At 30.4% G+C, this 15830-nt stretch overlaps 1 protein-coding gene across 2 annotated transcripts in view; it reads right to left on the bottom strand.

Annotated features, from left to right (window-relative positions):
- The window catches only part of LOC100163858 (guanylate cyclase 32E), a 116871-nt gene that overhangs the window by 93710 nt on the left and 7331 nt on the right, over positions 1–15830 (bottom strand). Inside the window, exons 1-3 of one of the 2 annotated variants that reach the window (XM_029486743.1) lie at positions 15563–15690; positions 7066–7294; positions 4384–4553 (exon numbers count right to left, since the gene is read on the bottom strand). In XM_029486743.1, the coding sequence (XP_029342603.1) occupies positions 4384–4553; positions 7066–7258 (363 nt within the window). In that variant the 5' untranslated portion in view covers positions 7259–7294; positions 15563–15690. Of the gene's footprint in view, positions 1–4383; positions 4554–7065; positions 7295–15562; positions 15691–15830 lie in introns of those variants that run through there. The other variant, XM_029486742.1, reaches the window with a different exon arrangement.

Below are 15830 nucleotides of genomic sequence, written 5' to 3'. Positions count from 1 at the left end.
AAAATCAAAAATGTGGGAAAGTCGATTTCAAGTAGACTTGACGACAAATTCAAATCTGTTTTTAGAATTCTTATCGCCTCATTAAATCAATTGGTATGTTTCGCAAACAAACACGTCTAAAATACTATGTCGCGCGTGTGTTAGACAAAAACAGAAAATGACGGTATCGAATACCCTTATTATAATATGTGAACATATCAATATCGTTATAGTCGTCGCAGTAAGTACGTTGTGACGTCGTTTATTCCGGTTGAAGTACCGCGTGGCGTCTATGGGCCAGAGTGAATGGAGCTCCCGGCGGCGGAACAACTGTGCTTGGACCATTAAACAAACGCCAAAAAAATATAAAATAATAATAATAATAATAATAATAGTAATAATAATAATCCTCAACCAAGTCCGAGTGCGTCGTGTGTAGCGTTAAAAATAGACTTTGCCCGTGCGTTGTTCCACGGCCACAGTCAATGCACTTTGCAATAACTCACACGTGAATATTATTATTATGATATAATACCGTACACAATATTATATTACCTATTTTATATTATAAAATATCATATTATTATAAAATGTAAGGTACCTATACTCCATATTTTTGTGTCCGCTGATTTTTTTTTCAAACTACTTTCCATTGCGTGGACAAAATATCATGCTCGTTAACTTTGATGATCAAAGTGCCAACTGTTCCAATTAGACGCACGCCAAACACCGCGAAAGTCATAAATTACAACGGTTTTCAACGTCGTCGTTGTTATATTTTATTATATTATTATCATTACTATTATTATTATCGCTCGTAATTTGGTCATTGGGACGCTCGCGTCGGACGTTCAAAGCCGTCTTGTGTTTTTGACAATTATTGTACAATAATGACGTCGTTTACCTTCATCTATATGTGTTGTGCTTATCTCTAGTCTTTATCGTGAAACAAGCCGTTTCGGTTTTAACGAGTTACCAGACGAGTTGATGTGGCGGTACAACGAACCGGTAGCGACGAAATTCAATTCCAAATGGATATACCTACCATAAAGAATAAACTAATTATTTCGTGAAAATATCGTTTACGTAAATATTCATTGTCTCAGAACGTCAACTGGTTTTAAAAAGAAATCTCTCCGAAAGACGCCTTGTCTGCAGGTACATTATATTGTATAGGTCACTGGTAAAATCTTTCAAACGTAACAGCAGGGCAAGCTTTCAAGTTTCAACCATAAACAATATACACATAAATGAAAATAATAAATATCGAGTAATTGGTTCCGTAGGAAACGACAAAAAGTATAGCCTTATATTATAGAGGAAAAATGTCTGATGTTTCGTAGCGTAGTTTCATGTTTTGTAAAATCATAAACATACAAACACAGAAAATAAATGGTCCGTTCAGGTGATTCTGAACGAAATAGACGATAAAAAAAAAACACGGAAATGATGTATCAAATGGTCCAAAATAATGTAGGTAAATACTTTGAAAAACATATAGATTTCGTTAAAAGGATGCACATAAACACACGAGTAGTTGTTAGTTGGTCTACATGTTATGCAGAGCATAACATTATAGTAATACATTATTTACTAAATAATAAATGGTTATAAATACAAAAAAACAATGGGATAAACTCAAAATATATCATCAACGAATACGGTATCTATTGTCAAACGTGACAAAACAAAACATTTTTTTCATAACATATTTAAAAGTAAAACTTGTCAGAATAAAGAGTACAAAACTACAAACACACTATCATCAGTGTTATGTCTGTAATCAGTGGTGTCATTTGGGGGGGAGGGCATTTCTCCCCCCCTTGTCATTAGCGGGCCGCTGTCGGGCCGGGTATGGGCTAGTTTTGGGCCTTTATATAGTAGCTAATAGGTAATATATTTAAGTAACCCCTACATATATGTATTAATTATTTAGTTATTGTTATCTCTCAAAAAAATGGGTTACTTACCTGGATGCTTGTGATATTAACCTTTGATACTAACTAGTAAGTTAACAATCATGTATAAGGAGGGTATTTGTATTGAGATAAAAATGCAATATTGTAATGTAATGTAAATGTTAGTGAGCATTTTTTTCAGTTTTATTTTGGGCCGGTCAAAAATTTTGCCCCCCCCCCCTCTCAAAAACTGAAATGACGCAACTGTCTGTAATATTTCTAACAGTTATACGTAATTATTATAAAAAGTTTGGCTTTACAACAGTTTCCGTGTTAAAAAAAGACTAATAAATTAATTTTAAAGTAAATTTACAATTTTACTGTCAATGTGTAAAACTTGTAGCCTGCAGTAGGTAGGTATAGGTTTTTTTTACAAAGCTCACGATTTTTACACGTCAGAAACTCATAATCGTTTATCCAAAACACCGTGAAAAAATCCATCAGGTAATGGCAGTACAATTTAGCATTTATCGAGCAGTTATGGTACACGATTAAATGACGTCGTATCAGATATCGAATTTTAGTAACCGATACTTCCATGAATTCTATGTATATAAATATATAATATTGTTTATGTTATATTCTATTAAAAGTTTACTCGCAAAAACCATTTACTGCACTTTAATCGTCATACAGAAACGAATTGTTTTGTAGTTAAACGAAACCAGAAACTAGGACAGACGACCGTAATAGACATTACACACAAAAACGTGATACATCGATAGGTAGTTAAACATTTTACATTTTTCATTAGTGTAGGACTATATTATTTCACCAATGAAGCAAATTTTTCAGTAAAAATATGCTTGCGTTTTGGGTGCGTTCTACGATCAAGTTAATGATAAAACTTTTATTGTTTCGGCCATTGTTAAGAATGATACGAAAGCTTAAAATATACGTCAATTATTACCAGCCTACAAACTTATACGAGTAATATTTATAACGTATTTAATAGTTTTAATTTGAGGAATAAAATGTTTTTGCGTATATTATTCACGTGGATACATTTTGGCATAATGTCCATTGGCTTTCCAAGGTTTTCCCGAAAACTTTAAATCGTACTTTCCAGAAATTATGGACATTTCAAAAATATTAAAACTGACTGTTACGAAAACTTAAAATTATAACTCAGATTGATATTTCATTGCACTCTGGAAACTAATCGCCGTATCAAAAACTTTTCAGACACTTAAATTTTCCGCCATAAATTTAAAACAAAAATTATCTAATCATACCCAACAAAAGTACGAACAATAATTTAGAACACGCGTTATATCTAATTTTCTGATGGACATGTGTGTGTGAGTGAACTGCAGTACGTCAAACAAATATTTATTATTTAGCTCTTATTAGGCCACTTTGTATGAATTGTAATTCAAAGTATTGATAACACTATTGTGTATATTATATAAATTATTTATATTTTTTCATTTAACGTGCAATAACAAATGAGCATTTACAAATATTGTTCGACTATTAATTTATAAAATATAGTATCGATTATTAGGTTAAAACAAATTAATTTCCCTTCAATAACAGCCGGTGAAAGTTTAATTTTAAACTCACCAACAGATGTAGGTATATGAGTTAATTTGTGTGAATATAATCCTACAATATAATATATGAAATCCCTCTCTGAATTAATTCACGAAAATCGGTCATATAAAACGTGTTTATAGGCAATATTTCTTTGATATCTGAGGATTCGTGTCAATTGCAGTAATTGCTTTATAAGCCAGTATATTCATGTAGGTATATACCATGAATCGAGAATTTAACATAAATAATATATTAATATGCCTATATATAGTATACAAAACAAGGAAAACTTAATTTACAGATTTAACCCGCCAGCTTATGTTTACATATGTGCATGCCAATATTATAATCAAATGAGGGTAAAGAAAAATTTCATATATTTAAAAAATCGATTGGAAAAATATGAAAAACAATTAATAAACATTATCTATAACTAAACTTTATATTATATATTATACTTAAATTATTATTTTTTTATTTTTTTATTTATTTAAGGCTTCAACATCTATGGTTATTAGCCTGATGTTTATTTAGTAGATTTTTAATTGTGCAGGGGTACGGTTGGTTAGAACACGTGCTCATGTGACGAGGATTTGTCACCATAAAACCCGGGTTACTTAACCTATCCGAGAACTAGTGACACCGGCTGATGCTAGACTTCAGAACACGTTTGTGACTGAAGCCAACCACTGCGCCACACCAGGCCAGCTTTATAAATTATCATATTATAATACATTCATAACATTAGGTATACAATTACAGTAATATAGTTGAAGCAAATCAAAAACTAAAAAACATGTACCTGGTCAAACATAATATTTGACCAACGGACCTATATTATGTACTATAGACTTATATTCTATATAGAACTAACAATGTAAATGTTAATATTTTTATACTGACTCACATAGGAAATCATCGGCAGGTTAAAGGCAGCAGCCATTCTAGCTTCGTGCAGACACGTCTCTTGTGGTCCGATGAAAGCCGAGATATTTTTCTTCCACAATTCCGCCGTTTCGAGTATACTAGTCGACTCGTCTCCATACGTTTCGGCTACCAGAAAACTCAACGAATGACCTGTTATATACACAAGTAAAATAAAGAAATAATTTCGATAAAAATGAACGAAAATACGTGAAACGAAGCGAATGAATAAGTTTTTTTTTGGCGAACCCTCTTAACAATCAACATGTCACGAGAAACGTATATTTTTTTTTCAATGGCCAAACGAAATAATATAATATATATATATATACGTATCTCACGCATTTATTATGTGCGAGTTTATGTATTTTTCTTTTTTCTTTCAATAAAAAAGTCCTTTGAACCATGCGATATTTATATTTTCCAATACATATAGGTATTATTATATGTTCATAAAACCGCCTTTATGTACAATAGAAGCGAATAAAATAAAAAATCTAGTATGATTTTTGTTATTTGTTTGCAATTTATACCGGTAGTATTAAAACTAAAAAGTAAAACGAAAAACAATTTATATTTATTCATATATACGGTGACATGTCTGCAACTACAGTTATAGGTATAACTTACGAATTTCCAATTTCCATAAACTTAAAACGATCATTGTGAATAACGAACTGAAGTACCAGATAAAAATGTGATAGAATAATGAAATCAGCACAATTTCAATTTTGTATTATAATGTCCTCGTACTAACAAACTATCAACAATTAAACAAATGTCAAATATATTGTATCTGTTTGTAAATATAATGTATAAAGCCCACGTAATTATCATGTATGCATATAAAATTATAAATTGAACGTACTATAACAAACTAAACAATTAAACAAATGTTAAATATGTTATATCTGTTTATAAATATAATTTATAAAGCTCACATAATTATCATGAATGCATATAAAAGTATAAATTGAACGTGAAAATAATATTACAATAATGAAATTAATTTATTATATCAGTAATAATCATTCCCTATTTACAAATTTAAAAACCACATTTAAAGTGTGCAAAATGCAAAACCACATATTTTAAAATAACCGTACAATACTAAATTAATAACCCTGACCTTTGATACTTTTCATACAAAAAAAACTAAGTCATTTGTAGTCATATTAATACATTCATATTAATAATATTATGTACATTATAATTAATGTAGATGCAATTTAAACTTGCCGGTCCGATTTTACGAGGCGGAACATAGCTTTATTCCGAAACAAGTTTACCAAAAACTTTATTTATCTTCAACCGAATAAAAAGTTTTGCAAAGGTTTCCAGATAGATAAAACAAGAGAAACTTACAATGTTATAGTATTAATTTTATATGCGTATAGTGTACTGATTTAACGTACCTAAATGGTTATAAATATTATCCATAATATACTTTCCTTCGCAATAAACTAATATGGCAAAAATATTCTATGACAATTGTTTTTTTTCCAAACAAATCAAGTAACCGGATACGAAAACATACATAATATAATATAGTTATGATTATTTGTTTTTTAATTATTCATCCAACAGATTATCTAATAATAAATTATGCCGTGGTCGTTTAAATAATATTAATATGTTCAATTACACGAGCATAAAACAATTTATATTTTATACAACTTTAATCAATCAAAATATTATTATGCTCTTCTAAAATGAATAATTAATGAAATTTAGTTCCCAGCATTAATTAAAATGTCTTCATTTGTACTCATGGGCGTGACAAATTGAAGGTAAATAACGTTATGTTTGATTATATGCAAATCTAATATTAAAACCATAACATGTATACCTACGTGTGTGTTGTCTATTGATTAAACTTCCAAGTTGGCATTTGCTTAAAAACGTTAGATATACTTAATATATTATAATATGTAGGTTCTTGAACTTGTAGATACTACACCAAATGCGTATTATATTTATAGTATAGTTCTTTTGGATTGTATAACTCATTTATTTTCAATCAGACGAGTGGAATTTAGAAACAGTTGAAGTATATTAATGTTGATAAAAAAAATGTAAATAACAAGATAAAATTGCAATGCTAATTTTCCATGGATTCGTCCCGGACGTGCGTCACTCGTTAAAATAAAAAAAACAACGCGACGTTGACTGACGGACGTACTATAATTTTGTTGAAAAACACAATGTGACGTTTAAAATTAACTGTACCTATACATGTCTGTAACTACTTACACTTAACTTAGAAAAACGACAAAGAGTTATACACGGATATTAAAAAAAAAAAAAGCAATTTGATACAATTTCTATGAATTATTAATAGGTACACTAACAAGTCTCGATAGAAACGGTGTTCGACGATCGACATTTGTGCGCAGCTTGAAGGGTACGTTACGAGGAATCTTTGATGGAAGTTGATGAATTGGCGAACGGAACGGGTTTTTATTATTACCTACGTCAGATTGCAGAATAATATTTTTCGAGCATAACGTATAGATAATATATAAAAGTTATCGTGGAGGAGCCAAGGTTTTCTGCAGGGTTGAACCCCGAAAACACTGAAAGGTTTGTTATTATATTTAGAGTTTTTTTTTTTTTTTTTTTATCTTTTTCAACAATTGGTCAATAAATAACATTTATATCGTACCTTTGTCCTTAAACGATCCCGAGTTTATCTCCTCGACGGCCAACGATATTGCACCGCTGATCGTGCGACCGGGTTTCGAGTAACCGATGTCGCCGGGCCGTCTCCTCGAGCCTGTCAAGTAGCCGAGAACGAATTCGTCCGTCCGTCCATCCGCGGCCAACTGCAACAACGCCAACACGGTTGGCCAAAACATGACCCGTTGACTATGCGTATTCAGCCACCGACAAACCTGCAATTTGGCAAATATTCGTCCAGCGGCATTAGTAACACATTTTAACAGGTGTCCGACATCATAATGCTATTATTTTTACGAGTGCATTAGAATATTAGATTAATCGGCCTAGCCGAAGAATACGATCTCGCCCGTGGTTTACTGTAAAAAAACAGTTTAAACACCTCGAAATGTATATAGTGACGTATGAGACGTAGGTATATTCTTAAAAAAAACGAAGACGCACGACGATAATAATAATAGTAATCGTTCAACTTTTAATAATATTCTCGAGTACCCGTTTCATATCATTATTTATAGTGTTTTGAATCGAATTTCCAGCGCATTATTAGTACTCGCATAAAACACAGTCAAGACAATTCTTGTTCAGTAGCCGCAACGAGTGCAACGTTTTATGTTGCCGAAATATTTCCGCATAGCGGGTAATATAAATTATTATTATTATTAAACAAACTTAAATATTCATTGTAAGCCCTTGTTCTTAATCCACAGTGTGGCAACTGGTAAGATATTATTACTACATAAGCGGGGAAGCGTTAGAACATTAAAGACTTGTATGGTGTTCATAATATATTATAAACGATAATATTGGTTTTGAATAAAAAATAAAAATTCCCACACAACCGTTGATTTGAAAATCAGCATAGTTTCTTCAGCGCCCGCGTGCTTTTTGTATCATACTAAGAATATACCGTTCGTATTTTAAATATTTCCTTTTAAGGAATATCACAATATGTCTAACCCCACTAATATAACACGGAGGATATCGAAACTAGTTTCAGGCTCCATTAGAAAACTGTCGTTTCTATTTAATTTATTGAACCGATAGGTTTTTTTGTCAATACGAGTGGTTAATATAGGTATCCCGCCGAATCATCGGATATATAGGATATTATTGTCCTTCGAGTTGATGATCGACTCATTTTATATTTAATAAAATGAAGATTGAGTTTGGATAAAATTAACGTTATTTAAATTATAAAGTATCCAGCTGTCCAGCGTTCATATTAAATGTGTTTTCCCGGTATAACTTAAGTATTTAAATTCTATTACTAGCTAGTAGTTATATAATATTATACACTATATTATGTTGTTTTTTGATCCAATAATTGATACCTAGGAACAAACCATTACTTTTTAAATTACAATATTATATTAATTGGTTATTATAGAGGTAGATAATTAAAATTGTGTTCTCTTTAAAAATTCCATTACACGAACAAAGTGAATACTTAATTTAGGTAAGTATGGGTATAATCAAACACCCATATAATACTTTCAACAATTGCTATCAAATGGTTAAAACAAAACACTTAATGAATATATTCATTTTGAATACTTTATATTAATCAATAATTTTGCTGTTAAAACAATATAACATGCTTTACAATAGCTTCAACTACTTTCACTTACCTACTATAGTTATATTATAACTCATACAGATGTTTACATACTGAATAATATGTCTACAAAATATAAAATAAAACTAAACTCTATTTCAGTAAATTTGATTTTATAGAAGTTCACTTCAATAATTTCTGTCTAATTTATATAAAACTTTATTATAATTATAGTATGGAATATGCTTGGGATTAAAGACAGTATACAACATTATAACTAATATCTATTAGATTATAACTCCAATCTTTGAAAACAGTTTTAATGTTATTCTGTTAGAGCTAAAAGTTTAATATAACAGTGTTAGTTACCTATTAATTTGGTATAATTACCTAATCAAACTTACTTAAGTTAATTAAAATTATAAAATTCGCAAAAAAAAAGAAATATTATGAGTCTTGAGCTTTTGACTCAGTTATACACTTCCTATTACTATATAATATATAGTGTTTCGGTAAGTTTGGGTTTTGTTTATATAATGATCACTTTATATTATAATTTTATTATATAGCTGCGCAGTTAATATTTTGAATTGAGCAATTATTTTTCATGAAAACTATTATTTAAATTTGTTAATGGAATAATATTTTTTAATGATCTAATGAACATTAAGACAATTTAGCTTAATCTGCGTATAATCAAATTATTCAAATGAATCTGTTAATATAACTTTAATTACTTATTAACAATAATATGTTACTGGTATAATATAGAATTTAACATTTAAAACAAATAGTTCAAGTAATACGTTCTACATTTAAGTCCACGAAACTTGGTGGTATCTATTATTGTATTATATAATAAGCATATATAGTGACACGATCAAATTGTTTTTCTTATTCGTGATTCTAATTAAATTATTATAACCACGTGTCCTTAAAATAATCCGACGTCTTACTAGATGTTCAAAAAAAAAAAAATCCAAAACCTTTCTTTAATATTAATATTTATTTATCAGAGCTGGTTTTTTAGTTTAGAAGAAAACAAGAATATAACAAACACGATCTTCCTAGACTTATTTTTGCAAGATCCTCAACGGCCGCGGTGGTACGTATATAGTACCTTTTGCAAGATCCTCAACGGCCGCGGTGGTACGTATATAGTACCTATTTTAGAGCCATCGCGGACAACATCGCCGTTGAGCAGTTGAAACTATAACCACAGTCGGAAAACTTCTCACGTGGAAAAACGACAACACGGAGTTAAAATATATATAATACACACAATAGTATACGCCCAGTACCTATGTACTATTTAATTTCCGACAAATCCGCCTCGTCAATCAGCTAGGCCGCTTTTGTACCTCTATCGAGCGAGCAGCTATATAATATTATGTCCTGCGTCCGAAAAAATATATAATTTCTCGCAAGTCGTGTCGGAACAACAATAACTATTAACTGACCTACATTTATATATACATGGCGGTCTTGATATATTAGGAGGTGTATATACGTGATTACCCACAGGGACCACAGGGAAAACCACCGTCCACCTGACGACCCGCCGGAGGATTAGTAAGCCGGAAAATGTCCGTGACGTGTCGTGGAGCGGTGAATAGATGGGTGGAGGAGTTAACGCATGAATCCCTGCGACCAAGTCTCCTCACGCACTATATATATGTAGTGTAGTAATATGGTATGTATATAATATATATACCAGGTATATATATTATATATAGAGGCAAGACATAGTGTGCAGGCGGCGGCGGTAGTAGTTTTCTACGACAGGGGCTATATAGAGGAATTTAATATCTATTCTGCGGCGTACCCCGATTTATTATTGGCTTCACTTCCACATACATATGCACACGGTGTACACCAGGGGCGTGTTCGGGGCGAACGCATATGTCAAAACGGTGAGAAAAAAACATAACACGGTATATATGCCAATATTCATGTGCAGTCGATATAAACGTGATTTTTTTCCAAAGGTAGGTAATCTCCGGAATGTCAAATAGGGTATTTTTCCAATTTAGTGTCTTGGATGATTTTATTTTCCTTTAAAGGCAGTAGAATACTATAAGAGGGTTAGAGTTTTATTTAATATAATATGATGCCAACCGATAAGATTTACCAGGAAAACATTTGACATACCTACTTTGCAACAACAAATTGAATTTGTATGCTAATAGTATTATTATAAGCTGCAAGACTTTTTGATAAAATTGTTTTCTTTATCCTTAACCCTATAAAAAATCAAGTTGCAATTACCTAAATAGTATACCTGGAATTAAAATTATACATATGTACTAAAGACCAGACTGTTATTTAAAAACACGCACGTAAACTGCAGTTTTACCAGTTTAAATATCTTTTATGTTTTTGTATTAATTTTAAAAAGTTATGACAAACCTTTTTAATAACCACTTGTATAGGTTGTACAGTTGTACACTTTCTAATTCAAGACCATTGGTGGATGTAGGGGTGATAATTATACACTTCTAAATATAGGTTACCCCCCCCCCCCCAAAAAAAAAAAAAAAACCTCACACTGCTGTACTTATTAATTATTATAAATATGAATACTTGTAAGTTGTAGTATATTTATAAATGTTCATAAAATATACTATACATATATAACTATATACCTAAGTAATATATAATGTTACCTTAATGTGTACGTAAATACCATTATACATTTATATGCGTTGAAATATATCCAAGCCAGTTCATTCAAATTTATTTAATACAATGCACATTTTATTCAAGTAAATAATACAACTTTTGAAAACATAAAACCCAGGCTTTTCTGCATCCCCAACAAATAAGTTTATCAACAATCCCCTTATGTTGAAGACATGTATTTACTATTTTCAAACCGAATAAAACAAATCGCTTTCCAAGAATTACTTTGGTGATCTCGAATGGTTATTATAATATAGATAAAATAAAACATAATTAGATTCTAATCGCATAATAAATTACTTTAGCTTGATAAAAAAAAAAAAAAAAACTTCTACTGTACAACATCAATATTGTATATTATTTGCATTTTATATAAAAAGCACAGTTGTTGAAAATTAGGTAGTTTACAAAAACTATAAAGTATAAAATAATCAATCAATGTCTGGAGATAGTAAAAGAAAAAACCACACTCATTAATCTTACATCGTACCTAATACAATATTTTATAAGCTCATAACGAAATTAATCTATATAATTACAAATATATAAAATATCATAGTAATAATAATTAATGTTAAAGAAATCGATAGTGAAATAGAATGAAATACGACGTGTAATATTCCTGTTTTTAAAGAATACAGAAACAATAGTTCCTGCGTTGAACAATAATAATCAAACACGATGCTCATTAGTGTTCGTATTAAATAAGAAAAATTAAAAAAAAATTCGAAAAGTAAATTATGTATTAAAGTCAAACCGACCGTGTAGAAATTCTATTAATAATAACGGCGGAGAATAATTTAAATGCGTCAACGGCGTACACTTTCCTGCAAAAATTTTATGACGAGATAAAGATAATTGTATCTAGGTAGGTACGTTTGTATTTGCCAAAAATATATTATGTCTCCTAGACGGATGAACATTATTATAATAATAATTAGGTAAATTAAAATAAACGGACGCTCCGTGGACCTGACAATTCGTCAAAAGTTGAGTGGCTATATGAGATGATATTTTCACCAGTATAATATATTATGAATACGACACAGTGCGATAGAAAGGTCGATAACCTTTAATATTAAATAATAAGCGCAGCGCAAAATCAATAAATTCTACCATTGAATATAAATATATAATATTATGACGATCATTATTATACATATTATTAATATTATCTATAATTAATAAGGAAATTCTGACGGATTATATTGCATCGTAATAATTATTAACATTTATCAGCGATTATTAGTGTTTTATCACTCTGCAAGATAGGTAAATATTGATTTATTTCTCAAAAATATCTGTTTTATACCGTATAACAGTCTTTTAGTTATACAGACCACACGCGTATGTAAATTGTTAGAAATGTTCTGTAAACACTTATCGGACACTTGTTTTTCCAACAAAAAAAAACATATATATATATATATATATATTTGTAAACAATATAAATATAATAGGTACGTACTTAATATCACGTACGACATGTGTTTGAGTGTTCGGGAACAATGTGTACGGTGATTAATTTAATAAATATATAACACTGATAAGCGATGGAGCTGCGTGTAATACATCGGAGGGAATAGTTAGTTAATATTTTTATCTACCATAGATGTGGTGGTTAAAAAACTAGAATCATTGCGTAGGTAAATACTAATAATCAGTCATAAACTCCACGGCAGCATCTTATCATATATCCCCGGAATCCTGGCGAACTTTGCCCAAGTATACAGGGTGATTCACCAAGCATACTCACCCTTTTTTTCTTCAATAATGTAGTTAAGTATTCAAAATTTCATTTTTTTTAAATTTTAAATATACTTGAAGACCGTATTTTCTAATTCTCGAGATGTATGGCACCACTTTATAAACTTATGTTTTTCAAAAGACAACTCTCTTTTCTACTAAAAATTAATTAGCGGTTAATTTTAAAGAGTAGTTTTTGAGTTCTTTAGCTTTGCATATTAAGAGGACGTGATACCCGCATGTGTTGTCTCCGTCTTACAGGTGCATAATATAGCAATTATTACGCTCAGAAAAACACGTGTAGCTCCGTTATTTTAAAAATTAGAGTAAATTGACCTCTTATAAAATCTAAAGATAAGTTTATTATCTATAGACGACCTCATGGGCTTTTTATTAAACTTAATTTTTAAGCGAGTTATGAGTACTTTACGATATACAAACAATTCACAATTTTAAAATACTCATAGCTCACTTTAAAATTAAAATATAATAAAAAACCCATGAGGTCGTCTAGATAATAATCTTACCTTTAGATTTGATAAGAGGTCAATTCACTCTAATTTTTAAACCTAAGCTACGCGTGTTCTGCTAAGCGTAGAATTTGTTATGTTACGCACTTGTATGACGGATACAACACATGCGGCTATCATGTCCTCTTAAGAATAAGAGGTCCATGATATTGGGTTTCGATTTTAGTGATTTATATTAATATCGCAACATTTATAATTTATAGAATTGGTCAAGTATCTTATATGGCTATATATTATATTTCAATTTTACATATATTTTATATTTTTTTAAAACTATATTTAAGGGCTATAAACATATTAATAACTTAGAAACTGCTGGTTTTAATTTTGAATAAGATACCTATATCAAAATTTTAAAAAAAATTGTCCACTAAATTAATTTACATTAAAAAAGGGCCGAGGTTCTCATTTAAAAAACAGAAGTTTGTATCACCTCAGGATACTTAGCATAAAAAATCTCAAGAATTATAAAATATGGTCTTATATAAAGTATATTTAAAAAATTCAAAAATCAGAATTTGAATAAATTCATTATTGAAGAAAATAATGGGGATGAGCGTGCTTGGTTAATCACCCTGTATATACTATTATCGAAACGACGAGTAATATTATAATAACTGGTGATAAATCTATATTATATTATTTTGTCATATTATATATGAACGCGCGGGAGTTACTTTGAAAAGACATTTTTTTTATCATCTCTATGTTTTATCTGGCTGTCTATCTCTTTCTCTCTCTCTCTCTCTACCTCGATCTCTGTTTCTCTGTATGTAATATATATAGTTATGAAATAACGCACTCTAAACGGCTATAGTTGTTTTTTCTTATGAAAAAACTTATATATTATAGTACCATGATAACGGCGGTGGTGGCGTCGTCCTTATCGCGAGTCCGCGAACAACATTGGCGATTGACCTAAAAAAATTGACACACCGAAACCCGTATTGGAGATGTGGTGCAGGCGAATAATAAAATATACATAATACATATTATTGTACTATTGTATGTATATATATAATATTTATATGTATATCAATGTATATATAGTACACACATAATATTTAATATATTATACGCGTGTTATCGGCGTGTACGTTGACCTAGAATACGTTTACCTAAACCTACGCGCGGGAAAAGCCTCATTCGTTTTTCTAATTATTTTCACGATAAACATGATATGTTATGCTGTTAAAACAATTGTTATTATATTCAGTAACATGTTCAAGGGGGCGCCCGCATGGCAAAAAAAAAAATAATGATAAATAGGTATGTTGATATCCTCAAATTACATAGTCGCTATGTATAACATCTCCGCAGGCCAATCATATTATGTATATAATATAATATTATGTATGTAGGATGATTCTTTAAGCACTATATTATATTCGTTTTCCCAGTACTTTTACGTATTTGAAAATGATTATTTTTTTACACGATTTCAAGTTATTACAACGTTATTAGAAAATTTTTGAATAATATATGTTTTTTACGAAAACTTCAAAGTATAACGATAAAAAATATTTTTGAAAACTTAAATTTATACCTAGAAAACGACTGGATATAGTGATAAAATAATCACCTTTGGGCTTGTATGGTGAAGCGTATTCGAATTCGTAAAATATCCATAATGTCTCCGCAGCGACACCGTCGCCGTCGCGTAGCGCGTAGGTATATTATGCACAGGTAATATAATAATGAAATAATAATATATAATGCCGTTGCCTAATCGCACAAACCACTGGAGATATACGACGTGCGCATATTTTATAATATAATATAAAACGCGTATTGTAAGTGGTGCACCGAAGCGATTGGAAAATTAAAACGCACGGGAATACCGACCGATGTGGCGGCAACATATATTATTATATACTAGTCCCACGCGCTTTTATCAGCACAATATAATAAACATACATAATAAAACATAGGTAATAAATATACATATAGAGAGAGAGAATACGCACCGGCGAGAGGATAAATGTGCGCGCGAAAAAATAAATAAATATCACTGAAAATCCGGTGAACTTTCACATCGACGACGATCGCTGCTGCAGTGAGACTCGACGTATTATTATAGAGACGCCACTGATGCAGCAGCGCACAGACACGCACGTCCGTATATTATCGTTTATTGCGCAATTATATTGCAAAAGAGTGGGATTCCACGGAAACATCATCCTGCAGTAAATAGTAAAATAATTAAATAATATAATTTTTTTTTTTTTTAATCCT

Source organism: Acyrthosiphon pisum, chromosome A1, assembly GCF_005508785.2.
Source record: "Acyrthosiphon pisum isolate AL4f chromosome A1, pea_aphid_22Mar2018_4r6ur, whole genome shotgun sequence".
Classification (NCBI taxonomy): Eukaryota; Metazoa; Arthropoda; class Insecta; order Hemiptera; family Aphididae; genus Acyrthosiphon; species Acyrthosiphon pisum.
The sequence above is the reverse complement of the archived record's forward strand: the minus strand, read 5'-3'. Positions and strand labels throughout refer to the sequence as shown.